Source organism: Scyliorhinus torazame, chromosome 13, assembly GCF_047496885.1.
Source record: "Scyliorhinus torazame isolate Kashiwa2021f chromosome 13, sScyTor2.1, whole genome shotgun sequence".
NCBI classification, from domain to species: domain Eukaryota; kingdom Metazoa; phylum Chordata; class Chondrichthyes; order Carcharhiniformes; family Scyliorhinidae; genus Scyliorhinus; species Scyliorhinus torazame.
In genome coordinates, this window is record NC_092719.1 from 206,146,279 (window position 1) to 206,173,270 (window position 26,992).

The window sequence follows — 26,992 nt, forward strand, 5'->3', positions numbered from 1 at the left end:
TTAAAACTTTGTGACCGGTCCCATGACGTATTGCTGGCGGGACGGCCTCTGATTTGCACCCCCCCTGCCAGCCACTTAGCAACTCAAGGATCCATGGTGCCGTTTTTAAAGGCTGCCCCAGCACACAGCAAGCAAACCAATTGACCCTGGTGTGGTTCCCAACGTTCAACATTGTCTCTCCCTCCTCCTCCTCCTCCCCCCCCCCCCCCCCACCCCCCCAAAATCAGGTCCAATGCATTCAAGCTATCGTCAAACATGACTTTGTACTTCTCGTGATATTTTGCTCTCCTCTCGCTGAACCCGCCCAACGCGAAAATCCCAGCCCACATCTCTAATTTGGATGGCTACAACTTGGTTATGTAACCGGAAGCAACAGTGGAACAGCAGCATGAGTGTCAAGTACCAATCTTATAGCACGTCCATATGCGTAGTCTTTCATTTTAGAATACTGTTTGTAATGTGCCAACATTGGTTTCATAACCGAGTCAAATTGGATAATGGTTGAAGTATTAGCTGGCCAGGTCAGAGGCTTGATGCAATTTATTTATAGTTCATTGCTACGTGATACTTGTGGTCGTGAAATATATTTATCATTGGGCTGATAGACCAGTGATGCTCATGGGAATGGTTAAATATAAGATATTTTATCTGTTTCACATTAAAAACAGTTTTTAAATCATGCCTTTGTGTTAATGTTTCACAGGTATTGACTTAGAGAAATAAAAAGAGATGGGAGAAGGAAAAAAGTTTTTGTCGAGTGGTTGTGGACAGGGGAATATTAAATGAACCACAAAGCCAATTGGGCGGGATTCTCCGTCCCGCGGCGCGCCCCCGGGATTCTCCGTCTCGACAGTCAATCAATGGGGTTTCCCATTGTGGGCAACCCCATGCCGCCGGGAAACCCCCGAGCTGCCGGCGCAGCAGAGAATCCAGCCCAACCTCTCCCTCACCCAACCCTTATAACTACACTGTGGGGCCAGTGGCTGTCAAAAATGTGTAATAGTTTTCTTTTTCTGTGCATGCTGATCCTGGCTATTCTCAGTACACTAAATTCTTGAAAGATTTGCCTAAAAGGATGGGCTGCTTTGATTTCTCCTTGTTTCCGCGTGAATCCGATTCCGACTCCCCATTTTACATCCACTTCCTTTGAATCTGTTTTATGCGGAGCGGCCAAGTTGAGATCAGGCACGTTCTTACGACCAGAGAGAAGTCAACCTGGGCATTTGAGCTCAGCTCCAAGTGGCAGTTTTTGCGATCGAGGATGAAAATTGTGTGTCCTCAGTTGAGGATTGTAAATGGTTTTAGAAGACCAAGAGACAGGGAAAACAAGAATGTGTGTCTAATTACAGAGAATAGTGAAGTTGAAGGGAATTTGGAAAGTTGTGTTCTGCAACCTCGTGATTCAGCATCAATGAACTGTGCCACAATGTGTATGTCTGCATAATTCACCTTGTTAACAATAGATTTGCAACAAAGTTTAGTCAGCATCGAACCTTACTGTTTTTGTTCATCTTTTAGGAATTGATTGGAAGAAGTGTACTTGATGATTTTCAAGAGGACTTTGTTGTAGATCTGCTACCAGAAACAGATAGGTAAACGATGAAGAACATGTAGTGTTATTGCTATTGCAAGTGTGGCCAAAGTCAAATTTCAGTTCAGTGGGACAAGGTATATTCTCATTTATGAACGACCCCTGTGGGCATCAGTTAGAATAATTGATGATATATTAGTTGCAATGATGTGTCAGTTTGCTATAGCGACAGCACTCTGCTTTCTGAGTTTTGAGGTCGTGAGATGAAGCCCCACTCCCAAGACACCAGCAGCACACAGTCCACTCTGACACTGCAGTGCAGGAACTGCTGCATTCTTGCCATCTTTTAGCTTGGATATTAAACTTTTTTTGAAAGTATTATTATTCAACAAATTTTCAACAGTTTTACAATACAAAACAACCCCACAACCCCCCCCCCCCCAAACAATTGTAGAACCCATCACTCGTCCCCCTTAAAGCAAATTTCACCTTTTCCAGGGTCAAACTCCAGCAGGCCACCTTGCCACGCTGAGGCACAGTGTGGAGAAACTGACCTCCAAACCATCAAGACCCGCCTATGATCAGTCAGCGAACCCCTCCCCACCCACTGACAACACTGCCTCCAGCAATGAGGAGACAAGCGCTATTGGGAAGGTCGGGAAGACATTCCTGGCCAAGACCCGCACCTGCATTTCCTCAAGCTTTCGCCCTGCACCAGCCCAATCTTCTCGCCCAACACCTCCAAACTCGCAAACGGTTAGCAATGTTGCTTCACAGCTCCAGGGTCCCAGGTTCGATTCCTGGCTTGGGTCACTGTCTGTGTGGAGTCTGCACGTTCTCCCTCTGTCTGCGTGGGTTTCCTCCGGGTGCTCCGGTTTCCTCCCACAAGTCCCGAAAGACGTGCTGTTAGGTCATTTGGACATTCTGAATTCTCCCTGTGTACCCGAACAGGCGCCGGAGTGTGGCAACTAGGGGATTTTCACAGTAACTTCATTGCAGTGTTAATGTAAGCCTACTTGTGACAAAGATTATTATTATTAAAAACAGGTTCTTCATTTCCTTAATCCCCCTCCATTCCCATCCCTGAAACATTGCATCCATCCTCCCTGGCTCAAACCCTGATCGGCATCCCCCCTGACCCAGCTCCCAAACTAAAATGCTGCCTAAACTGTCTCCAGATCTTCAATGTGGCCACCACCACCGGGCTCACCGTGAACTGATCATTTATCTCATTGCTGTTTGTGGGACCTCGGTATGCAAGTTAGCTGTCCTCAAGTGACATCTTCTGGTTACTGCCCTGTCACACCTTCTCTCCAAAAGTAGTACTCCAAATTAATGCTGAATTAGGGGCATTTTTGGATTATGATCCATTGGAAGCTGGATTTAGACTGCCTATACTAAATTCACGTAAGTTCCTTACTGAAAGATCTACTGGTCAGGTCTGGGTTTGAACCTAGAAGTGAAAGGTCGGTGTTTAACCTGACACATTGTCTCTCCCATTGTGCCTCACTTGGCTGTTGTTGATTGATTCGTTGTTGATTCTTTCAGTAAATACCTGCTGCCATTGAAGTCCATGTACAACTTGGATGAAGAGGACACTGAAGGTGGGATAGTTATCAATCTTCTACCACTGCTATCCAATAGCATGACTAGCGCTGAGAGTGAAAATGTGGCTGGCAAGCAGGGGAATAAAAAGTAAGAATATTTCTTTTTATAGTCTTTAGTCATAATGTCGTCTTTGCTTGAGCAAGAATTTAATCAGAAAAGAATGACAACATGGATAACGATTTGCTTTTATTTGTCACCTTTAGGTGTATTTCCCCAGTGAGTCTTGCTTCCTTTTTCCGCCTACTGAGATTTTGCGAGGAGGTGCAGCACAGTGGGAACTTGGAGGAGATTGATGCTTTGTTAGGTATGCTTTGAGGTACTTAATGCTGTTGAATTTGAAAAAGTGAGATCTATGTGAAGAAAATCAGTGCTTGATTTTAGCTGAAATCGGTGTTTTACCCCATGTTTTTTTTATTTCGTCGGATGTGAACCTCACTGGCAAGGCCAGCATTTGTTACCCATCCTTGGAGAGAGTTGCGAGCTGCCTTCTTGAACTATTGCAGTCTGGTGTCTAGTAGCTTCTTGCAATATGGGGCGCAATTCTCCCATCGGGAGACTAGGTCCCAATGCCAGAGTGAAAACCGAGTGTTTCACTCCGGCGTCGGAGGCCGCTCCCAGCCCCCTATTCTCCCGCACCCGGGGGGCTAGTAGCAGCGGCACGTCATTTACGCGCGCGGACCTTGGCGCTGTGTAAATGGCGCAGCTGGCACCGCGTATATGACGTCAACCGCGCATGCGAGGGTTGGCTGGCGCTAACCCGCAGTTGCCGCCCTCCCCAAGGCCGCCCTGCAAGAAGATGTCGGATGGATCTTGCGGGGCGGCGGAAGAAAGGAGGTCCTCCTTCAGAGAGGCCGGCCCGCCGATTGGTGGGCACCGAATGCGGGCCAGACACCTTTTGAGGCCGCCCCCGGTGCAGGAATCCTCCCCCCCCCCTCCCCCCCCCGCACCCCACACACACACACACAGGCAGCCCCCCCCCCCAGCGTTCCCACGCTGTTCCCGCCGGCAGCGACCAGGTGTGGACGGTGCCGGCGGGAAGCCGTCGTGTTGTGCAGGCCGCTTGGCCCATCCGGGCCAGAGAATCGCCGCTCGGCTGTTACAAACGGCGAGCGGCGATCCTCCCAGCAGCCAGCCGTGATTCTCGCTGCGCTTGTTTGGGGGGGTGGGAGAATCGCGTGCGGGGGCGGCGTGGCGGGACTCGCACGGCGCCCCGGCGATTCTCCCACCTGGCGTGGGAGAATGGCATTCCACCCATGGTTTCTAGGCTAATTTTGCAATCAATGTGATTCAACTACATTTTAAGAAAAAGTTATTTAAACATGCATTTACGTGTAACAGGCTACTTACCAATATCACTCTCCAACTTTGGCTACTAGGAGGTATGTTAAAGTGATCCAGGCCAGTTTACTTCCCTCCCTCACATCCAAATTTGAATTGTTTTATCTCTTTCCTTGGTTACTGCCTGGTATCTATCTTGTGATATGCCACGGACAGTTGGAGACTCATTAAGACTTGCAGGTGTGGACTGATCTCCTGTCACTATGTCAATGCTCCATTATTCTGCGACATTATATAGGAAAGTGTATTAATTGCTGGGGCCTGCCAGTCACGGGTGACGACCTTTCTCTGAGACAAGAACACCTTGCCTGTATGTCATACCCTTCGAGTGCCTTTACAGTAAGGTTCGTATGGTTCACATGTTTGGGGAAGAGGGGGAATGAGAATATTGGAATGGGGAATTGGAGGCATGCTCAAAGAGGAGGATTTTGAGTTGAGGGAGGAAACTGGATAGAGAATTCCACAATGCAGGACCAGAATGAGGGGTAAAGTAAGGTGAAGCCTCAGGGGTGATAGGCATGTGCAAAATATAAGCCAGGAGGGGATTGAGTACTGCCTAGAGGGGGGAAAGAAAAGTTCTCTTTCCCTCCATTAAGATCCCGTTTCCTGTCCAGCACAAATTGTGTTCAAGCACCTGTTTGACAGTATTCCTTTCTTTCCTGGTTACTTCAAAATATTTGTGAAGAAAGGTCATCTGATGTGAAACTTGACAGAATTTCAGTGTGGCTCAAGAGGGTTCTCTAGTGGCAAAACCTATTACTGCAGCATTGTAGTGCTGATTTAAAATATTTAAATTTAGCTCAGTTGGCTAGACAGCTGGTTTTGTGATGCAGAACGAGGCTCGCAATGCGGGTTCAATTCCTGTACCAGCTGAGGCCCGCCTTCTCAATCTTTCCCCTCCTGAGGTGTGGTGATCTTCAGGTTGAATCACCACCAGTCAGCTCCTCCCCTCAAAGGCCTATGGTCATCTGGGACTATGGCAACTTTATGTTAACATCTTTCCACTCTGAAAAGGAGCCATTTATTCCAACTCTCTATTTTCTATGTGACAGCCAGTTTTCAACCCATGCGAACACACTTCCTCCAACACCATGGCCTAAATTTTACTTCATGCACCAGCCTCTTATGCGGCACCTTGTCAAATGCCTTTTGGAAATCTAAATATATTACATCTACATGTTCCGCTCTATCTACTCTCCCTATTACACCCTCAGAGCGTTTGAGTAAATTTGTCAAACATGACTTACCATGGTTGACTAGGTTTGATTATATTCAGCTTTCCTAAATGATTAGCTCTTTCCTCTTTGATTATCGACTCCAGCATCTTTCCATTAATAGATACCAAACTAATTGGTCTAAAGATCCCTGCCCTTCTGTCTTTCTCCCTTTTTGACAAGGGAGTCACATTGGCTGTTTTCCAATCTTTTGTTACCCTCCCGGAATTTAGCGAGTTACAGAAAATTTCAACCAATGAGTCCGCTATCTAGGCAACCACTTCCATTAAACCCCTAGTCAGCAGTTCATCGGGTCCTGGCGTCTTGTCTGCCTTTAGCCCCTTGAGTTTCTCAAATACTCTGTTCTTTGTGATTGGAATTATTATAAGTTCTACCATGTTGTTTGAAATCGGCCCATCTGATATAGAACATACAGTGCAGAAGGAGGCCATTTGGCCCATCGAGCCTGCACCGACACACTTAAGCCCTCACTTCCACCCTATCCCCATAAGCCAATAACCCCTCCTAACCTTTTTGGTCACTAAGGGCAATTTAGCATGGCCAATCCACCGAACCTGCTCGTCTTCTGGACAGTGGGAGGAAACTGCAGCATCCAGAGGAAACCCACGCAGACACGGGGAGAACGTGCAGAATCCGCACAGGCAGTGACCCAGCGGGGAATCGAACCTGGGACCCTGCCGCTGTGAAGCCACAGTGCTATCCACTTGTGCTACCATACTGCACAAATATCTTGTGGACATTTGCAATGTCTTCCACAGCGAAGACTGATGCAAAAAATGTATTTAGCAGATCACCAGCCTTGTTCAGTAGAGGTCCCACATTTGCTGCAGCGGCCCGATTCCCATTTATATATCCACAGAAACTCTTAATGTTTGTTTTTATACTGCATGCAAATTTTCTCTCAAAATTCATTTTCTCCCTTTTTCTGAACTTTTTAGCCTTTTGCCGCCTTACCCTAAAAACTTCCCAATCCTCTGGTCTACCACCATAACTTTCCACTTTGTCCATCCTATTTTTCAATTTCACATTACCATTGACCTCCTTTGTTAACCTTGGATTTTGCATTTTCTCGTGGAATCTCTCTTTTTGATTGGGATAAACTCCTGCTGAGCATTACGGATCAGCTGTTTGAATATCTGCCAATGCTCATCTACTGACGTATCTTAGCTTGTTTACCCAGTTCACCGTAGACATATCCTCCCTCATACCATTATAATTGCCCTTATTTAAGTTGAAGACACTGGTTATGGACCGATGGCGTTCACTCTGAAACTATATCTAGAATTCTATCATATTGTGGTCACTACCCCACAGAGGACCATTTACCACAAGATCCCTCATTAATCTTTCTTCAGAGCACGGTGGCACAGTGGATTAGCCCTGCTGCCTCATGGCGCCGAGGTCCCAGGTTCGGTCCCGGCTCTGGGTCACTGTCCGTGTGGAGTTTGCACATTTTCCCCGTGTTTGCGTGGGTTTCGTCCTCACAACCTAAAGATGTGCAGGGGAGGTGGATTGGCCACGCTAAATTGTCCGTTAATTGGAAAAAATGAATAGGGTACTCTAAATTTTTTTTAAAACTTGTATAAAGCCTTGCGTAATCGCAGGAAGCCCCGAGGTGTTTTATAGCCAATTAAGCACATTTGAAATTTAGCCATTGTTGTAGAGTAGGTAATGTGGTGACCAATTTGCACACAGCAAGCTTCCACAAACAGCAATGAAACAATGACTCAATAATCTGTTTTGATAATGTTGATTGAGGGTTAAATATCGGCTAAGATACTGCAAAGACTACCCGTGTTTCCCTTCAAAATAGTGTCATGGGATCTTTCACATCCTCCTGAGAGTTAGGACCTCGATGTAATACCTCATCTGAAAGAGTGTACCTCAAACTACGCAGAACGCTGTCAGAACTGCACACTCCTGTTTCTGCAGTGGGACTGTAACCCATAATCTTTTTGACTTGGAAATGAGAGTTCTGTCTTAGAGGCCAGGTTGACGCATAAATTCCGAGAGTTGACAAAGTCCCGACGGCGGAGTCAAAACCGGAGTGTTTCACTCCGAAGTCTGAGCCCGCTCCCAGCCCCCTATTCTCACGACCCCGGGGGGCTAGGAGCGGGGCCGTGTATTTTACGCCAGCGCCAACCCGCACATGCGCGGTTGCCGTCCTCCCCGAGGCCGCCCCGCAAGAAGATGGCAGATGGATCTTGCGGGGTGGCGGAGGAAAGGAGGTCCCCCTTTAGAGAGGTCGGCCCGCCGATCGGTGGGCCCCAATTGCGGGCCAGACCCCATCGGAGGCCCCCCCCCCCGGTGAAGTGAAACCCCACCCCCAGCGTTCCCGCACAGTTCCCGCTGGCAGCGACCAGGTGTGGACGGCGCCGGCAGGAACCTGTCGTGTCGGAGCAGCCGCTCGGCCCATCTGGGCCGGAGAATAGCGGGGGTACCGGAGAATCGCCGTTGTGAGTGTCTCGGGCGATTCTCCGGCTGGCACGGGGCAGAACTCGCCGGTTGGGAGAATGGCGGGACGGCGTCGGACCGGCATCGCGCGATATAATGGCCAGGCCGGCGATTCTCCCAACCGGCGCGGCCTCGGAGAATCGCGCCAGTTACATTTGAGGAGATGCTAGGTAAACAGGCAGGAGAAAAATAGAAGGTTATGATGTTAGATGAAGATGAATGGGAGGGGGTTCTTGGGGAGTATGAACTCTTGCATGAATCTGTGAGTTTGAATGTCTTGTTTCTGTGCTGTGAATAGTATTCAATTGTTCAGAATCTCTTCCAAGTGACCAACCTTCATGTGATTGCGGACATTGAGTATCAATGATCCAATCTTATTCCATGGAATTTGTGACAAAATCCAAACTTGGAGGCTGAGAACTCAAGTCCCATCAGTCTTCAGAGTTTCTCCGCATGTGCAGAGCTGCATCGTCAAGTTCTTTGCACCGAGGACTGGCCCAGTGCGCTTGTGCAGAAGAGAAATGGTGCAAAAGTCTAGGTTAGTTGACTTGGGAGTGCAGTGCTATGGAAGACTAGTGTCCCATGTAGGGAACCGAGCGAGGTCCCAAAAAGAAGTCCAAGATAGGGGATGGAAACTGATCCCAGTTAAGTTACGAGAAAGAGAGGAGCAGAGAAACAGACTCAGAATTAGAGAAATGCCTGCAAGGAGCAGACTGAAGTGAAGTGGGCTTGGGAGAAGCTCTGGTGATCGAAGAGGGCTCAGAAGAAGGCTTGAAGATCCTAGAAGGCAACCAAACATTGGTAACTCCATGCGGCAGGCCTTTGGGGCAAAGGTATCCCTTTGGAGCAGTAGTGTTCTGCTTGTCGCGACAGAAGAGCTTAAATTGTGCTCATAAGTTGATGTTTGAGAGTACTCGGAAACCCAGGGGAGTGGAATCTTGGACGGTGAGATTGAAACCTTGCAAGGTGGACCATTGTTGGAGCAACTTTTGACGAGACTTCCGAGGCGAGATCCTTGAAGGTGAAGATTGGAATCCCTCATAAGAAAGGCAGAGTTTCAGTGAAATAGCTTAATAATAATCTTTATTGGTGTCAATTGACTTTAGAACCAATTGACTCTGTGGAATCTGTTTTGGTCGCTTTTGGCATTCATGATGCGATGTGGTGTGTTCGACCGCAGTTTGGCTGTTAAGTCATATGTATCTCATATTGACCCTGAATGTTAGAGTGTGAGGTAAACATTGTAAATTGCTTTATCTTTCTGATCCAAAGTTTGTTTTTGTTTGTTCTAAACCCGTGGAATCTTGTGGCTTTATTCTATTCGCAAGCGCATTGAATTTCAAACTATGTCTACTTCAAACTAAATGTCATTGGTTTGCAAACCGGATCTCATTAACTAACAACTTGGGCATCTGGCCAAGGTTCGTAAAATCTACATCAAAATTAGAATTAGGCCATTCTGCCCAACCTGGTCGTAGTGCTGTTTATCCTCCACCTGAACGGTATTTCAGATCCTCAATTACAACAGAAGATGTTGGAAACAGTCAGCAGATCAGGCAGCACCTGCGGAGAGAAGCACCGAGTTAGCGTTTCAGGCTGATGCCTGTTCAGATAAACGGTCAACGAACTGAGATGTTGACTCTGTTTCCCTTTTCGAAGATGTTGTCTGACCTGCTGAGTGTTTTCCGGCATTTTCTGTATTTACTTCAGATTTTCAGCATCCGCAGTTATTCTGCTTTTTGTTTTCGTCCTAATCCTGTGTGCCGGCTCTGTCCTCGTGCCTCATTATTTGCCATTTCTTCAACCATCTCTTCCAGCAACTCATTGGGTCAGAGACCGGAAGCAGGCATCGGTTGGTTTTTTTTCCACCCTCTCCGTAGCCCAGCGTTCCTGAAGCCAATTGTGCTGCCTACTGATCTTCCGGTTGCAAGCAGGCATTTTAGGCTTAGGAACATACGAGCAGGAGACGGCCATTCAGTCCATCGTGCATGCTCCACCCTTCAGTTAGATTGTGGCTGATCGTCTACCTCAGCTGCACCTTCCTGTGCTATTCCCCCATGTCGAGTGATAGCTGGAGCACTGCTTAATTTAAACCCAGCAGCAGGAACCCAAGCTACTTTTGCTTTTCTACCACCAGGAGACATCAGCTGACCTAATAAGGCGATTGTGTCTGGGGTGGGGTTTGTACCATGCAGCTGTACACTGTCTTTACCTGATGCATCATCATGAAAGTTCTTTAAAAATAATCATCAGTCTTGTGGTAGTGTTGGGTTCCTCTGAGCTTCTTCAAACATGTACTGAAAAAGCACTTTGAGTTTTTGTGCACTTTCTATTTCTAAGATGAGTGTGGGGTAGCTGCTCTAAGTAAAACCACTCAAACAGGAGCAGGTTGGCCATTAAGCTTGCACCAAAATAGCCTTGGGTTTTCCGAAGAGGAAACTTCTGGCACAGATGGGCTGAATGGCCTCCTTCTGATCAGTACTGTCTTCTGATTCAGTTATGCTCTGTTGGGACTTTTATCTCCGTTTCTGCTCGGAACCATATTTTGTCACAAGAAACATAATCACAGTGTGATATATTTGTTTAGTTACATTGTACATTCATTAACCAATGCTCATAAACCACCTGTGATCGAGAGATGCTGCAGACCCTAGTACAAATTGTGGTGTTTGAGTTACAAATTCATATTTGTTAGAATCATTGAATTTATAGTGCTGAAGGAGGTCATTCGGCCCATCGATTCTACACCGGCCCCTGAAAGAGCACTCTACCTAAGCCCACACCTCCTCCCTATCCTCGTAACTCAGCAACCCCACCCAATCTTTGGACACTATGGGACAATTTTGCACGGCCAATCCACCCTAACCACATCTTTGGACTGTGGGAGGAAACCCGAGCGCCCGGAGGAAACCCACGCAGACACGGGGAGAACGTGCCGATTCCGCACAGATAGTGACCCAAGCCGGGAATCGAACCCGGGTCCCTGGCGCTGTGAAGCAACAGTGCTAACTAATGCTACCGTGCCGCCCCAGAAGGGCGAAACATTAATCCTGTCCTTGCACAAAGCCTGATTCCTTCAAACAGCGATTGCCATGCAGTGATTAAGACCAGGAATCTGGTCTTGCATCTTAATGTGTGTAACAATGTACTTTATGGCAGATTATATGGAGTAACAAGTATTGTGTAATAACACACAGTAACACGAATGGCACACTTGATAGAAAATACATTCTTTACGCAAAGAGTGGTGAGGCCGTGGAATGCCCTACCTGCAACAGTAGTGAACTCGCCAACGTTGAGGGCATTTAAAAGTTTATTGGATAAGCATATGGATGATAATGGCATAGTGTAGGTTAGATGGCTTTTGTTTTTTGACTTCCCATGTCGGTGCAACATCGTGGGCCGAAGGGCCTGTACTGCGCTGTATCGTTCTATGTTCTATGTTCTACATATGAATCGCATAGTCGCTGCTCTGATTATAGAGCAAATCATAAAAGATTAATCATTTTTAGAATGTCATAAAGCACAATACATAAGTGAATCTTGCTGTATGTTTGAAAAAGTGAACTGGTATTTATTCTGGATGACAGATCAATGCATGCACCATGATTGTTGGGACTCTGACTTTACTCAGCTATCTTTATTGCAGGTTGTCCACTTTACATGACCAACTTGGAGCTGGTGGAGAAGATAGCGTCGCTATCCAAACAGGAGCAGGAACTTTTATGCTCGCTGCTGTTTCACACCCTCAATTGGTTCAGAGAGGTAACAAAACAAGAAACTTAATGAGTGAGCTGGTCTGGTGTCAGTCCATGGTGAATTAAAAAACTTGTTTAACTCTTTGGAAAAACTGTGATAGCCATGCACAGAATTGATTGCAAATCAGAGTCCTTCAATTACAAAGTCTTAAGTCGGCAGGATGTGTGCACACTGCAGTCCAGTGTGGCTGACCAGCTAGGTGCACAGGATGATGGTTCTAGTTGTGGTGTTTTTAACCCTTGTGATTTATTTTTCTGTTTACTTTTCAGGTGGTAAATGCATTCTGTAAGCAGCAGGATACTGAGATGAAGGGAAAGGTGCTTCTCCGGTTGCAGAACATTACACATTTGCAGGTTCTATTGGAGAAGTGCCTAGCAGGTTTGGTATAGTTTATGCTCTTGTGTCTCTGCATGATTGGCCATTTTACCTGCATGCACTGTCGTGTGTACATTTTATTATAGACATGTTTTTGTACTGTTGAGATGTTTTCTGGGTGAATCTGTGTGGTGAAGATGTGTATTTATACAGTGGCTGGAAAGCCACATTTATAATTGACTTGCTAGGAATAGGTTAGCAATCTAGATTTTTTTACTGCTTTCTCCTTTTGATGTCACAGTGTCGCATTTCAGGTGAGACATGGTCATTGTTCTGGTTCCACCAGCTGAACTTCAGCATGCCATGTGATCTCAAACCAAAATTGCCAATTTAGTGTTGGCTATTTCCATATTGAGCACAGCAGGGTTGATTCTGATTTTATTGCATAAGACGCAGGTTGGGAGCATGGTTAATGAAAGCAGCTGGAGGGCCAAAATATTTATTTTCTGTTGGACCTTGGTACTATAGGTGTGGTGAGTTGCCAGTTATCAACTGGGGAGAGGAGAGGAATAGGAAATCTGGAAGCAGAGATGAGCCAAGCAAGTTAAGTTGAAGGTGGGTTAGGGTCTTGGGGCACAGACCACAGAGCGTCGGCAATTTAGCTCCTATTGACTCCGCAATGATTTTTTAAAAAACTACCTGTCCCCTTTATTCAGCAGTCTCTTTAATGGAACCTTATGTTAGGCTACTCTACATCGCATGCCAGCACACATTTTGCCCATTGGTGCTTAAATATTTGCATGGATTTTGAGGAACATGACTTTCCTCCGTTTGCACTGAGACTCCTGCCTGATTTCAGCTGGAGCCTTGACCACCTGTCTGAAGGGACCAAAGGTGTGATGGCAGTAACAGGATGCTGATTTTTGAACTTTGCATTCCAATAGCCAATAAAAAGGCAATGGAAATTAAAATCGGCCCCAGAGTGGCCGATGTGAAGTGAATTAAATCTGGAACATTTGTGAAGCTTGGAATGAAAGCCTCTTTTTGCTGGTTTAGATTTAGGTTTATTGCCATGTGTACCGAGGTACAATGAAAAGTATTGTTTTGCAGGCAGATCGTTTCATAGAACATATGATAAATACACAATGTAAGTACATAGACATCGGTTGAAGCATTTGGAGAGTAGTGCTACTCAGTAGAGAAGATGCATGGGGAGATCAGTTCAATCCATAAGGGGGTCATTCGGGAGTCCGGCAACAGCGGAGAAGAAGCGGTTTTTGAATCTGTTAGTGCGCGTGCTCAGACTTTTGTATCTTCTGCCCGATGGAAGAGGTTGGAAGAGAGAATAACCTAGGTGGGAGGGGTCTTTGATTATGCTGCCCGCTTTCCCAAGGCAACGGGAGGTGTAGACAGAGTCAGTGGATGAGAGGCGGGTTAGAGTGATGATGGACTGGGCTGTGTTCACAACTCTCTGTAGTTTCTTACGGTCTTGGGCCGAGCAGTTGCCCTACCAGGCTGTGATGCAGCCAGATGTTTGAACAGGACACCAGCTGTGTATTTTAGAACACTTTCTCCAAGGTTAGTCTGAAATGGTACAGGCAGAAACTTGTTTTCTGTTACTGCTATTACTTATTTTTTTATTTGGCTGCCCGGAATGCTGCTATTGTCTTTAATCTTAAATTTGAAGGTTCTAACCTGCTGTCATTCCCTTTAATGTCTCAGCAACACCTGGATATGTTCCGCCGCTGGCAAACTTTGATGTGGAGATCACTGAAGCTCCTCTGACCACAGCTCCTGCAGCACCAGCTAAAAAAGGAAAGAAAGGTGACCAAGGCTTGGGGGAAAATAGATTCTAATAGTTTGCGGAATGGGCAGGGAAATGGGATTAAACAGAAAGTTCTTTGAGAGCCAATGCAACAAGACCTCCCTTACTGATTGCAATTTTTTTGTTTCGAATCATAAAGCATCTGTGACCAAGCTGGTAATTCATGGTTTGGTCCCAGGGTTCAGGCAGTAGCACTTTACCAACTCCAGTGATGTGGTCTCCATGTTCCTCCTTTCCCTCCAATAATGTTCTGAGAGGGAGGGGATAACCAAGGCTTTGGATTAGTTCTGAAATATCTACTTAATTTAAAATAAAAAGCATGTTTCCTTGCTAGGCCAGCTAGTCTAACCAATGAACAGCTGAGCTTAACATAGCAGCAGGTTCTGAAGCTTCAGTCACAGGCTACAGTGAGTTAAACTATTTCAGCCAAGGTGGCACGAAAGAGGAATGTTTGACAGGTTTCCTGCTGCTGACTGCAATTCAATGATTATTGTGGAAAATAATGTGGATGTTGTTTGGTAAATGACCAGATCCTGCCGTGACTCCCCATTTCAGCTGAATGGCCTGCCAGTGCTTGTTACCTTGGCTTACAGATAAGCAATGGCCATTTGACCAGGGTACCATAGAATTCCTACAATGCAAAAGGAGGCCCATTCGGCCCATCTGCACCGACCCTCTGAAAGAACACCCTACCGGACTCCCCTGCCTTATCCCCGTAACACCGTAATCCCATCTAATCACATCCATGGACACGAAGGGGCAATGTTTATCATTGCCAATCCACCTAACCTGCACATCTTTGCACTGTAGCAGGAAACTGGAGCACCCAGAGGAAACACACGCAGACACAGGGAGAAAGTGCAAACTCCACACAAACAGTGACCCTAGGCTGGTCACGGTTGGTCAATTGAACCTGGGTCCCTGTCACTGAGACAGCAGTGTTAACCACTGTGCCACCGTGACGCCCTAAACCTACCAGTAGGTTTCTGGTATCCTTGGAACTTTAGTGAATGTCTTCAGTAGAGTAAGAGGGAGGAAATTAACAAAAAACAAAGTACCAATAAGACTCCTGGGTATAAGGATCTAATATCAATAAATTCAGGGCTGGTGGAAGTTATCCTGGATTTTCACAATGACAGAATCTCTCTCAGTGTAAAAATGGTGGAAGAGGCATAAAACTAGAAGTTCACCCCCAAACACAGTACCTACCATTTTCATGGAGCAGGTCATGTTTCGTGAGATTCAATGAGACAACTCATGGGCAGCACGGTAGCACAAGTGGTTAACACTGTGGCTTCACAGCGCCAAGGTCCCAGGTTCGATTCCCCGCTGGGTCACTGTCTGTGCGGAGTCTGCACGAGTCTGCCAATCCGCGTGGATTTCCTCTGGGTGTTCCGGTTTCCTCCCGCAGCCCAAAGATGTGCAGGTTAGGTGGATTGGCCATGATAAATTGCCCTTAGTGACCAAAAAGGTTAGGAGGGGTTGTTGAGTGAGTGCTTAAGTGGGTCGGTGCAGACTTGATGGGCCGAATGGTCTCCTTCTGTACTGTATGTTCTATATTCCCCATATAATCCAACAGCTGCCTCCACTCGTGTCTGATTTTGGTGACCATGATTAGACCTGGTAAAAGCAGATCGAAACTCTTCAGAGTAATTTGGAAAGGTCGGGTACCCTTTTGGGAGATAGTGTACCCCTTCAGATAGTGTGCTGGGACATTTTTGGGAGGCCAGGTGCCCTTTGGGATTACAAAAGGTAGACATGAATGTATGTAAAAAAATGCATTAACTCATTAGAACAGTTAAGGGACTGTCAAGTGTAACTGTCCAGAATAACTGTCAAAACTGTGTTTAAAAAATCATTGCTTGTTATTGCACTGTGATTGTTGATATAACCCTGGGGGACTATCATTACTGGATTTGAGCTGCATGGCTGATTTCACATCCTTCCATTATTCCAATGGAGTGCTTTCAATTTCCATTTCAAGATTTGATTGACAGGCCCAAGTGGGTATGGACTCTTTGAAGTGGGACTGTAAATTTCAATGCTTGTTTCTATAAGGGATTAAGCACTTGAATGAAATGTTTGTTCTAATACGGGATTATGTAGTTGAAGGAATGTAATTGTAGTGAATGGATTTTATGAATGTTTTGAAAATAAATTTGGCAGTAGACACTTGGAACTTTATTTAATCTCTGCATGGCTCCTGAGGTTTGCCCATGGTGGATACTGGGTGAGTTTGCATGGTAGATTTAAGGGCAAAGGGTGGTGGGACATGAGTTAGCATTAAGTTGGCATAGGGGCTATAACGGGCCCTGGGGTCAGATGGAGGGACACAAGCTGGCATGGATGAGGTGTGGAAATTGTGTGGGGGTTGAACAGGTGTGAGAGGTGAGGGCTTGAGGGCCGTTTTTGTTTTACTGCTTTGCAATAAATCTTTGACAAACTGCCGGTGCACTGAAGCAGACATTCCACTCAGCCCACCTTCACACTCTGCAACCTTCGCGTTCATTCTGGGGTCGCCCAGTCCAACTCCCAGAGAACCTCGTGGAGATTGAAAATCCCAACTTCCAGGGCACTTTCCCACGGATCGGATTTGCAGAGCCAACCTGAGAGCGAAATTTCTAGTTTTAATGTTTTGTTTCTTTTCTTTCAAGATCAAAAAAGTAAGAAGAAGCAGAAGTCTGAGGATAACAAGAATTCCTCTACAGACAGCTCTCAGACTGAAGATCCTGCAGAAGAAACTCAAGTGCAATCTGAGAATACACAAGGGAAGGTACAGTTAACAATGACAGGCAGGTGTTCGGCTTTGGGCTTCATTGGTGCTCTCTTTTGAAGCAATGACTCATTCTCCTTTTTTCTGTTTATCTCATTTTTCCTGTTGCCATAATGTGTGTTTCACTCAGCATCTCTTCACAGATGGGCAGATTAGCAGGTGGAGGATCTGCAGATATAAATCTTTGCTCCAATATCCCACGGTGTGAAGTATTGTTCATTCAGTGCTTGTCCTCACAAAATCAGTGCACCTTCTTCAAATTTTTCCTTTAAAAAAAATACCATTGTTACAGATTGTTATATTCGCTCTTAGAGGACGGCACGGTGGCGCAGTGGTTAGCACTGCTGCCTGCGGCGCTGAGGACCCTGGTCCGATCCCGTCTCTGGGTCACTGTCCGTATGGAATTTGCACATTCTCCCCGTGTCTGCGTGGGTCTCACCCACACAACCCAAAGATGTGCAGGTTAGGTGGATTGGCCACGCTAAATTGCCCTTTAATTGGAAAAAAAATAATTCGCTCTTAGGTCAGGGTAAGAGTGACTTTCTCGGCTAGTTAACTTAGTGGATGTTGATGGCAAATGCATTTGGTGTCATTGACGTCCACACTGGTTGCAATATTTTTTTTTTAATAAATGTTTTATGAATGTTTTACACAGTGTTTTTACATAACAAAAATAGAAATTCAGATAATAAAAAACAACAATCAACATATCCCAAAGCTTACAGTGAAACTACTTACACAACAGAAAAGTTTTTCCTTTTTTTTTAAACAACAAGATGGGTTTTGTCTCCATGCCCAACTCACATTATATCAACAGTACCCCCATCTGAACCCCCCCCCCCCCCAGGATGCTGCTGCTGCTGACACTTACTGCTCCCCTAGAAAGTCAACGAAAGTTTGCCACCGCCGGGAGAACCCCATCATGGACCCTCTCAAGGCAAACTTTATTGGCTCCAGGCTGAGGAACCCCGCCATATTGCTAACCCAGGTCTCCACACCCGGGGGTTTTGAGTCCCTCCACATTAGCAAGATCCCTCTCCGGGCTACCAGGGAGGCAAGGGCCAGTACCTCGGCCTCTTTCGCTTCCTGCACTCCCGGATCATCCGACAACCCAAATATCGCTACTGTTGGACTCGCCCGAGTGTCCAAAGTCCTAGACATCACCCTCGCAAACCCCTGCCAGAATTGTTTAAGTGCCGGGCGTGCCCAAAACATATGGGCATGGTTCGCCGGACTCGCTGCACATCTCGGGCACCTGTCCTCCACCCCAAAAAACTTACTCATTCTTGCCGCCGTTATATGCGCCCGATGCACCACCTTAAACTGAATTAAACTGGCACATGATGAGGAGGAGTTCACCCTGCCCAGGGCGTCGGCCCACAGGCCCTCATCTAGCTCCTCACCCAACTCCTCCTCCCACTTGCTCTTCAACTCCTCCACTGAGGCTTCCTCCACCTCCTGCAGCTCCTGATAAATGTCCAACACCTTCTCCTCCCCTACCCAGATGCCAGACACCACCCTGTCCTGGATCCTACGCGGGGGCAGCAGCGGAAATGCCCAACCTGTTTTCTAAGAAAGTCCCGAACCTGGAGGTACCTGAACGCATTCCCTGGGGGTAGGCTTAACCTCTCCTCCAGCGCCTGCATGCTAGGGAAAGTCCCATCTATAAACATGTCACCCATCCTCCTAATACCTGCCCTATACCAGCCTTGGTATCCCCCATCCAACCTACCCGGAGCAAATCTGTGGTTATTCCGTATCGGGGTCCACACCGAGGCCCCCTCCTCTCCCCTGTGTCTCCTCCACTGACCCCAGATCCTCAGTGCCGCCGTCACCACCGGACTAGTGGTGTATCGCGCTGAAAAAGAACTTGGGGATGAAAATGGGGAGGCACTGAAACACGGAAGAGGAACCTGGGGAGAACCGTCATCTTCACAGTCTGCACCCGTCCTGCCAAGGAGAGCGGTAGCATATCCCACCCTTTAAACTCTCCCTCCATCTGCTCCACTAGCCGGGTTAAGTTGAGCCTGTGCAGGACATCCCAGTTCCTGGCCACTTGTATCCCCAAGTACCGAAAGCTCCTCTCCACTATCCTGAGCAGGAGCTCCCTCAGTCTCTCCTCCTGGCCCCTACCGTGGACCACGAACAGCTCACTCTTCCCCACGTTCAACTTATACCCCGAGAACCTCCCGAAGTCCCCCAGGATCCGCATGACCTCCCCCATCCCCTCTAACGGGTCCGAAATATACAACAGCAGGTCATCCGCGTAGAGGGAGACCCGATGGTTCTCCCCTCCGCGCACCAGTCCCCTCCAATCCCCCGAAGTCCTGAGTGCAATGGCCAACGGCTCGATTGCCAGGGCAAACAGCAACGGGGACAGGGGACACCCCTGTCTTGTCCCCCGATGCAGCCTGAACTATTCCGAACTTAGCCGGTTTGTGGACACACTCGCTACAGGGGCCTGATACAGCAGCTTGACCCATTCTATAAATCCCTCCCCAAAATCCATGTTCAGGAGCGATATCGGCCTGTAGGACCCACACTGAAGCGGATCCTTCTCCTTCTTCAGGGTAAGCGAGATCGATGCCTGCGACATTGTCGGAGGGAGGATCCCTTTATCCTTTGCCTCATTGAAAGTTCTCATCAGGAGCGGGCTCAACAGCTCCGACAACTTCTTATAAAATTCTACGGGGAAACCGTCCGGGCCCGGGGCCTTGCCCGTCTGCATGCCTGTCAGCCCCCTGACTACCTCCTCCAACCCAATCGGGGCCCCCAGTCCCTGCACCCGCTCTGCCTCCACCCTTGGGAACCTCATCAGGTCCATGAACCGCCTCATCCCTTCCCCCTCACCGGGGGGTTCCGCCTTGTATAACCTTCGTAGAACTCCCTGAAGACTTCACTGACCCTCTCTGGGCTCAGCACCAGGTTGCCTTCCCTAACCGGCACTCCCCCAATCTCTCTGGCCGCCTCCCTCCTGCGCAGCTGATGCGCCAGCATCCTACTTGCCTTCACCCCATATTCATAAACTGCCCCCTTCGCTTTCCTCAGCTGCGCCTCCGCCTTCCCCGTGGACAGCAGGTCAAACTCCGCCTGTAATTTCCAGCACTCGTTCAACAGCCCCCCCTCTGGGGCCTCCGCGTACCTCCCACCTACCCTGAGTATCTCTCCCACCAGTCTCTCCCTTTCCGCCCTCTCCTTCTCTCTATGGGACCTAATGGAGATTAACTCTCCCCTAATGACCGCCTTCAGAGCCTCCCAAACCACTGCCACCGTCACCTCTCCTGTGTCATTCGCTCCCACATAATTCTCAATATTCCTCCTTATCCGCCCGCACACCTCTTCGTCCGCCAGCAGCCCCACATCCAGTCGCCAGAGAGGGCGCTGACCCCGTTCCGCCCCCAGTCGCAGGTCCACCCAGTGCAGGGCATGGTCCGAGACCGCAATGGCTGAGTATTCTACACCCCCACCCTCGGGATTAACTCCCTACTCAACACAAAGAAGTCTATTCGCGAATAGACTCTATGGACATGGGAGAAAAAGGAAAACTCCTTCGTCCTTGGCCGCGTAAACCTCCAGGGGTCCACTCCCCCCATCTGGCCCATGAACTCCCACAAGGCCCTGGCCGCCGCCGGCCTCTTTCCTGTTCTGGACTTGGAACGATCCAAGCTCGGATCCAAGACCGTATTAAAGTCCCCTCCCATAATCGGGTGACTTATCTCTAAGTCCGGGATCCTACCCAACACGCGCCTCATAAAGTCCGCATCGTCCCAGTTCGGGGCATATACATTCACTCACACCACCCGGGCCCCCTGCAGCTTGCCACTCACCATTTTATACCTGCCCCCCTTGTCCGCCACGATGCTCCCTGCCTCAAACGCCACTCGTTTACTGACCAAAATAGCCACTCCTCTGATCTTTGAGTCGAACCCCGAGTGAAACACCTGTCCCACCTATCCTTTCCTTAGCCTCGTCAGGTCTGCGAGCTTTAAGTGCGTCTCTTGCAACATGGCCATGTCCGCCTTCAACCCCTTTAAATGCGAGAACACGCGGGACCGCTTGACCGGCCCATTCAGGCCCCGCACGTTCCACGTGATCAGCCTGGTTGGGGGGGGGGGGTGCAAACACCCCCCTCCCCCCACATCCCGCCGACTCGCCAGCTCACTTTTTCGGCCAGCTGCGTGCCACCGCCTCCCTCCTCCAGCTCTCCCCCCGGCTGCCCCATTTGGGACCTCCCCGTGCGCCGGACAGCCTGTTCGGGCGTTTCCCACCCCCTAGCACCGAACACCTGGAGAACAAAACACCTGGAAAACAAGCAAAACAAACAACAGAACCCCCAACCAAACTAGGGCAGACATGCCCATAAACTTATGCTTTACCCGCCGTCCTCCCCTCGGTCCCTCCCCACCCGCACATTTCACCCCCATACAGCAGTCCCTTAGTTCAGGTCCAGCTCCTCCTGCCTGATGAACAACCACGCCTCGTCTGGGGTATCAAAATAGTGGTGCCTGTCCTGGTATGTTACCCACAGTCTCGCCGGGTGCAGGAGCCCAAACTTCACCCCTTTACTGTGGAGGACCACCTTCGCCCGTTTAAAACTTGCACGCCTCCTCGCCAGCTCAGCTCCCAGGTCTTGGTAAATTCGGATCTCGCCATTCTCCTACTTACTGCTCCGCTCTTTCTTCGCCCACCGCAGGACTCGCTCCCGGTCTGCCAAGCGCTGAAACCGTATCACCATCGCCCTCGGTGGCTCGTTTACCCTCGGCTTTCTGGCGAGAACCCTGTGCACCCCATCCAGCTCCAAGGGCCGCGGGAAGGCCTCCGCGCCCATCAGCGTCCCCAACATTGTGGCCCCCTCCGCTCCTTCAGGAAGGCCCAGGACCCGCAGATTGTGGCTCCGAGACCTGCACTTAAGGTCATCCAGCCTCTCCTGCCATCTCTTATGGAGCGCCTCGTCCGCCTCCACTTTCACCGCCAGGCCCAGGACCTCGTCCTCGTTCTCCGCCACCTTCCTCCTCACCTCCTTGATCTCCTTCTCCTGTGCCTCCTGGGTCACCACAATTCTCTCCATGGAGGCCAACATCTCCGTTTTCAGCTCCATGAAGCAGTTTTTCAGGAGCTCCTGCTGTTCTCTGGCCCACTGGGTCCACACCTCCCGATCCTCTCCGGCCGCTATTTTGTCCTCCCGAACCTTCTCGACCTTCTTCCCCGGGGTCGCGCGTCTGCCGGCTCCGCTTCTGATCCTCTCCATCCACCGGTGGGGGGTGGGGCTCTCCCACGTCTGTTCCCGCGCCGGTCCCTCCTGTTAACTGCCGCCGCCGCTCCTTTTAGCGGCCCGAAACACCGATCCTGGCGGGAGCTGCCGTTCGCGTGACCTAGCAGGTCATGGCTGCTACCTGAAGTCTTCACTGGTTGCAGTATAAAAGAGTGAAAGTTAATGAGTGAAGATGCATAATTCTCTTTTCGGAAATGTTGTTTGTCTGCGTGTTCTTTAAATATCCAGGTGATGTTTCATGCAATTAATTATGTATTCTGCAGGAAAACATTGAAGAAGGGAAGGTCTTGATTAATTTGAACAATTACAGAGCCTACTTTAGAGAGCTGGATACGGATGTATTTATTGTCCTACGGTGTGGTCTGGTAACCAAATCGGTGTTGGACACTGAGCTACACACCAAGGTCAGTGTTTGGATAGTCCTTACCTTGTTTGCCATCAAGAAAGCTGTCCTTAAAATTCACAAAGCAGTTAAAAAAAATATTCTATCCACTTTATTATATTGTATAATAATAAAACACTTCTACACAGCAAGAAAATATTACATTTATTTTTTTAAATAAATTTGGAGCATCCAATTATTTTTTTCCCAATTAAGGGGCTATTTAGCATGGCCAATCCACCTAACCTACATATTTTTGGATTGTGGGGAGAATGTGCAAACTCCATACAGACAGTGACCCGGGGGCCGTGATCGAACCCAGGCTCTCAGCACCGTATTGCTAACCACTGCGCCACAGTGCCGCCCCGAAAATATTACACTTTTAAACATCCAAATAGTTCAGTTCTGAGATAATGAATTATGCCATGTAACATTACTAATAGAGTTAAAATGCAAAGTAATGAGCTAAATTGACCAAAATTAGCTGCTAATTTCATGTCGACTCGTAGGTCAGTATCAATATTGAGGGTTGTTTTGTCTTGTAGGCAACTGAGGTGGTGCAGCTGTCATCACCAGAACTAGTATTTCTTCTGGAAGACCTGTATCACAAATTGGATTACATGTTGGTCACAACTGCTACTAATAAAATGCTCTTCTTAAAGGTATGCATGTCATCACAGTTGAAATACATTATGATACGGGTATTTTGACTTTTTAATACTAAGGTTAATTCTCTGGAATATGGAAACACAATGAAATAGTTCACGTGCTGTCACCTTTGGCTAGATAACAGCCGTAAACAATTTATAATACACAGACAGTATTCTGTACTCTTGCGCCCAGCTTTGTAAATCTTTTCCAAATGTTTCTTGTTCTATTTTTACTTGATACCCGAAGAAGACTGAAATCCTCTCATCGCTCATTTGTTGTTTCATTACGACTGAAGAACCGTTTGAATTTGACTTAATCTGTGTTGTGCTCACAGTTAAAGGTGACTCTGTGCCAAATCACATTGCTGTCCTAATGCCATGCATCTGTGAGAGATTAACGGTTCGTCCTAATATTTCCTGCACAATAACTTCCTCATCTCGGTCAAACTGTTGCTGAGGGACTGAAGGGAGGAGAGGCAGGGAGTGACGGTAATGACTGTTATGCAAGATGATTCCTGTCAGAATGAGACACTTAATCTTGGGGAGGCCAGAAAACCAGCAGTAGATGCAGCCAACTCAAACGACAATAACAATCATCCGGGCACATGATGCCTCCTTTTCCCAGTTGTGGAATTACATAATAACAGGGAAGAAAGTATAGCTAGCACCAACAGTAACTTTGAAAGTGGGATAAAGTAGAAAAACCGTAACATTGCAACAAAGAGGATCCTGAACATTCTCAGATATGGGTGGAATTCTCCCAAAAAATGTTTAAGTGTCATTAGGGGCAGGAAAACTGATGAGAATCCCACCGGCTGTTCCAGTGCGATTCCCATCACATTCCACACACTCTTCGAGCTTGGGGAAATTCTCACTTAATTTGCCCACACATCGAATTTTTTTGAAGTGAGGACCTAAAGACACCAGCAGTACCTGCTTCTCAGAGATCATGGGTGCCCTGATCTAGAGGCACCTCTATGGCCTATCCCCTCCTAATCACCGGCAGAGACCCTCCCCAACTCGCAGGCATCAGGCCCCCTGCCATCACTGGTACCACTGTTCTCTCACTCTCTCAATCTGGGACCGGCAACCCACTCCAGGGTCGCCGAAGGTACATGTGTACCCCCCCTCCCCTCCCATCATCATGGCCATGCACCCTCTCAGGCTGTCCCTTGGCACCCTGGCCACACCAGGGCACTGCCATGACCTCCCGTGGATCTCAGTGGCCTCCAAGCCCATGTTTGGTCTCAGTTTATGGAAACCAGTAGTGATTCGCACCAGCCTCAGGCAGCGGAGGCGGAGAACCCTGGAATCCAGTAGACCCTGACTTCGAACAAGTTGAGCATATTTATGTGTTTAAAGACTAATTTAAATGTGCTCGGCCCAGCGATGGCATGAACCAGATAGCGTTGGGTGCCACAGGCCAGGAGCATTGCACTCAGTTTGGCGCCTGGCGCGAGCCCCGTTTCGGGGTTCTCCCACCAGTCTCTGGGAATAGTGGGAAGTGCACCGGGCACAAGGACGATGGATGGGTAGAATCAAGTTCATAGTTGTTTCAGTCACTAATCCTTGATTCTTTGAAACTCTCCACCTAATTGGCCTTTGCTCATGACCTCTCCATTCAAAACCTAAACATCTCTTCAACCAGGAAAGAAGCCTCGATACATTCCCTTAAGTTAAGGGCGGATTATAAAAATGTCCACTGTACTCCTAAACACACCGTTGAGATTGGTGCAGTACTGAGGGAATGTGTCCAAAAATCTTTCAGTTGAGACATTAATGCGAGAAGACATTTGCTGTCTTGGATGGACATAAAAGATCCCATGGCAATACTCCAGAGAAGAACAAGGAAGTTCTCCCTGGTGTACTAAGCCAATATTTATCCCTCAAACTAATCACTAAAAAATACAGATCATCCGGTCATTATCACATGGCTGTTTGTGAAATCTTGTGTATAAATTGGCTGCCATATTTCCTACATGAGAAAAAGTCCTTCATTGATTGTAAAGCACTTTGGGGCATTCTAAGGTTTTTAAAGATGCTTTATAAATGCAAGCCTTTATTTCTTTCAATGTGCTTGTATGGTCTCTATCTTGTTTGCAGTGTGATTGGAACACTGTGAATAAATGAGGGTTAAATCTTGTATATTTTTGGAAGCCCATTGTCCTGTTTACTTCTCTTCACACAGGTTCAAGGAGATAGAGATGTTGGATTTTCACATTTGCGCCAAAAGACTCCTCAAGCACTTGCTCAATTTGCTGTAGAGTTGCTCAATCCCTTGTGCAACCATTTGGAAAATGCTCACAATTACTTTCAGGTAAAGGCTGGTGTCAGTGAAGTCATATAATTAGCCTGAGCAATGCAATGAGATTTCGAAATTTGTTAACTCAAGAGCCTTGAAGGCAGGATTCCACTTTTTTCTAAGTCAGGAGTTGTTTATGCCAAATCAGTAAGATATAGGATATATTTTCAGCACATAAACCCTTTAAATGAAACCTTTATTAAGATGTGAGTTTGCTTCTGTGATTTTCCTTTGTGATCTTTTGGTAAAGGACCTTTGAAGGCAAAGCCTCACAGAACAGGATGGAAAATGAAAGGGTTGGATGCCATAAGTTCCTCTTGTATGAATGACGGCATCTATTTATAAAAACCTCTGGCCAGAACACCAACGTGTATTTGTGGCTGGGAACAGGGAGGGACTTCAGGGAGGAAGAGCTTTTTAAAAGTTACACCTAAAAATACAGCTGATACAATACTCCATTCCACTAATATTGTTGGGTTGGGTATGCGCACCCATGGTACGGACTGAAATGTGCATTCCGAAAGGTCTCAGATTAATTTCTTACCCTGTGCTAAGCTATCTGATTGTAGCCTGGTGACAACACATGCACTTGATCTCAAGTCAGCTAGGCACATGAAAGATCAGACCGATTTCCAATCTTTTTTTTTAATATATTTTATTGAAATTTTTTTCCCTGAGCAACATTTTTCCCGCTTACAAAACAAGCGAAACGATAACAGTAACAAAACAGAAATTTTTAAACTTTTTAACAATAGTAATAATAGTAGTAATAATATACAAGTAACAAAACCTCGTACTCTATTGCCCTATACTCAACTGCCTCCCCCCCCCCCCCCCCCCCCCCCCCCCCCCCCCCCCCCTCCCCCCTGGGTTGCTGCTGCTGGTCATCCGTCTTCCCTCTAACGTTCCCCTAGGTAGTCGAGAAATGGCTGCCACCGCCTGGTGAACCCTTGAGCCGATCCTCTCAGGGCAAACTTTATCTGCTCCAGTTTAATAAACCCCGCCATATCGTTTACCCAGGCCTCCAGTCCGGGGGGGTTTCGCCTCCTTCCACATGAGTAGGATCCTGCACCGGGCTACGAGGGACGCAAAGGCCACGACATCGTCCTCTTTCGCCTCCTGCACTCCCGGCTCTTCCGCAACTCCAAATAGAGCTAACCCCCAGCCTGGTTTGACCCGGGCCTTCACCACCAGCGAAATCACTCCCGTCACTCCCTTCCAATACCCTTCCAGTGCCGGGCACGCCAAAACATATGTGCATGGTTTGCCGGGCTCCCACCACACCTCCCACATTTGTCCTCCACTCCAAAGAACCTGCTCAATCTTGCCCCCGTTATGTGTGCTCTATGCAGCACCTTAAATTGAATCAGGCTAAGCCTGGCGCATGAGGAAGAGGAATTTACCCTGCTTAGGGCATCAGCCCACATACCCTCCTCTATCTCCTCCCCTAATTCTTCTTCCCACTTTCTTTTTAGTTCGCCCACCGACTCCTCCCCCTCTTCCCTCATCTCTCTATAAATCTCTGACACCTCACCCTCTCCGACCCAC

At 47.8% G+C, this 26,992-nt stretch overlaps 1 protein-coding gene across 3 annotated transcripts in view; it reads left to right on the top strand.

Annotated features, from left to right (window-relative positions):
* The window catches only part of fancd2 (FA complementation group D2), a 146,884-nt gene that overhangs the window by 65,784 nt on the left and 54,108 nt on the right, over positions 1–26,992 (top strand). For all 3 annotated transcript variants that reach the window (XM_072472966.1, XM_072472965.1, XM_072472967.1), the window contains exons 21-30: positions 1,519–1,592; positions 3,080–3,226; positions 3,343–3,443; positions 11,816–11,931; positions 12,195–12,303; positions 13,963–14,064; positions 16,720–16,838; positions 22,374–22,514; positions 23,038–23,154; positions 25,331–25,459. In XM_072472966.1, coding sequence (XP_072329067.1) covers positions 1,519–1,592; positions 3,080–3,226; positions 3,343–3,443; positions 11,816–11,931; positions 12,195–12,303; positions 13,963–14,064; positions 16,720–16,838; positions 22,374–22,514; positions 23,038–23,154; positions 25,331–25,459 — 1,155 coding nt within the window. The remainder of the gene's footprint in view (positions 1–1,518; positions 1,593–3,079; positions 3,227–3,342; positions 3,444–11,815; positions 11,932–12,194; positions 12,304–13,962; positions 14,065–16,719; positions 16,839–22,373; positions 22,515–23,037; positions 23,155–25,330; positions 25,460–26,992) is intronic.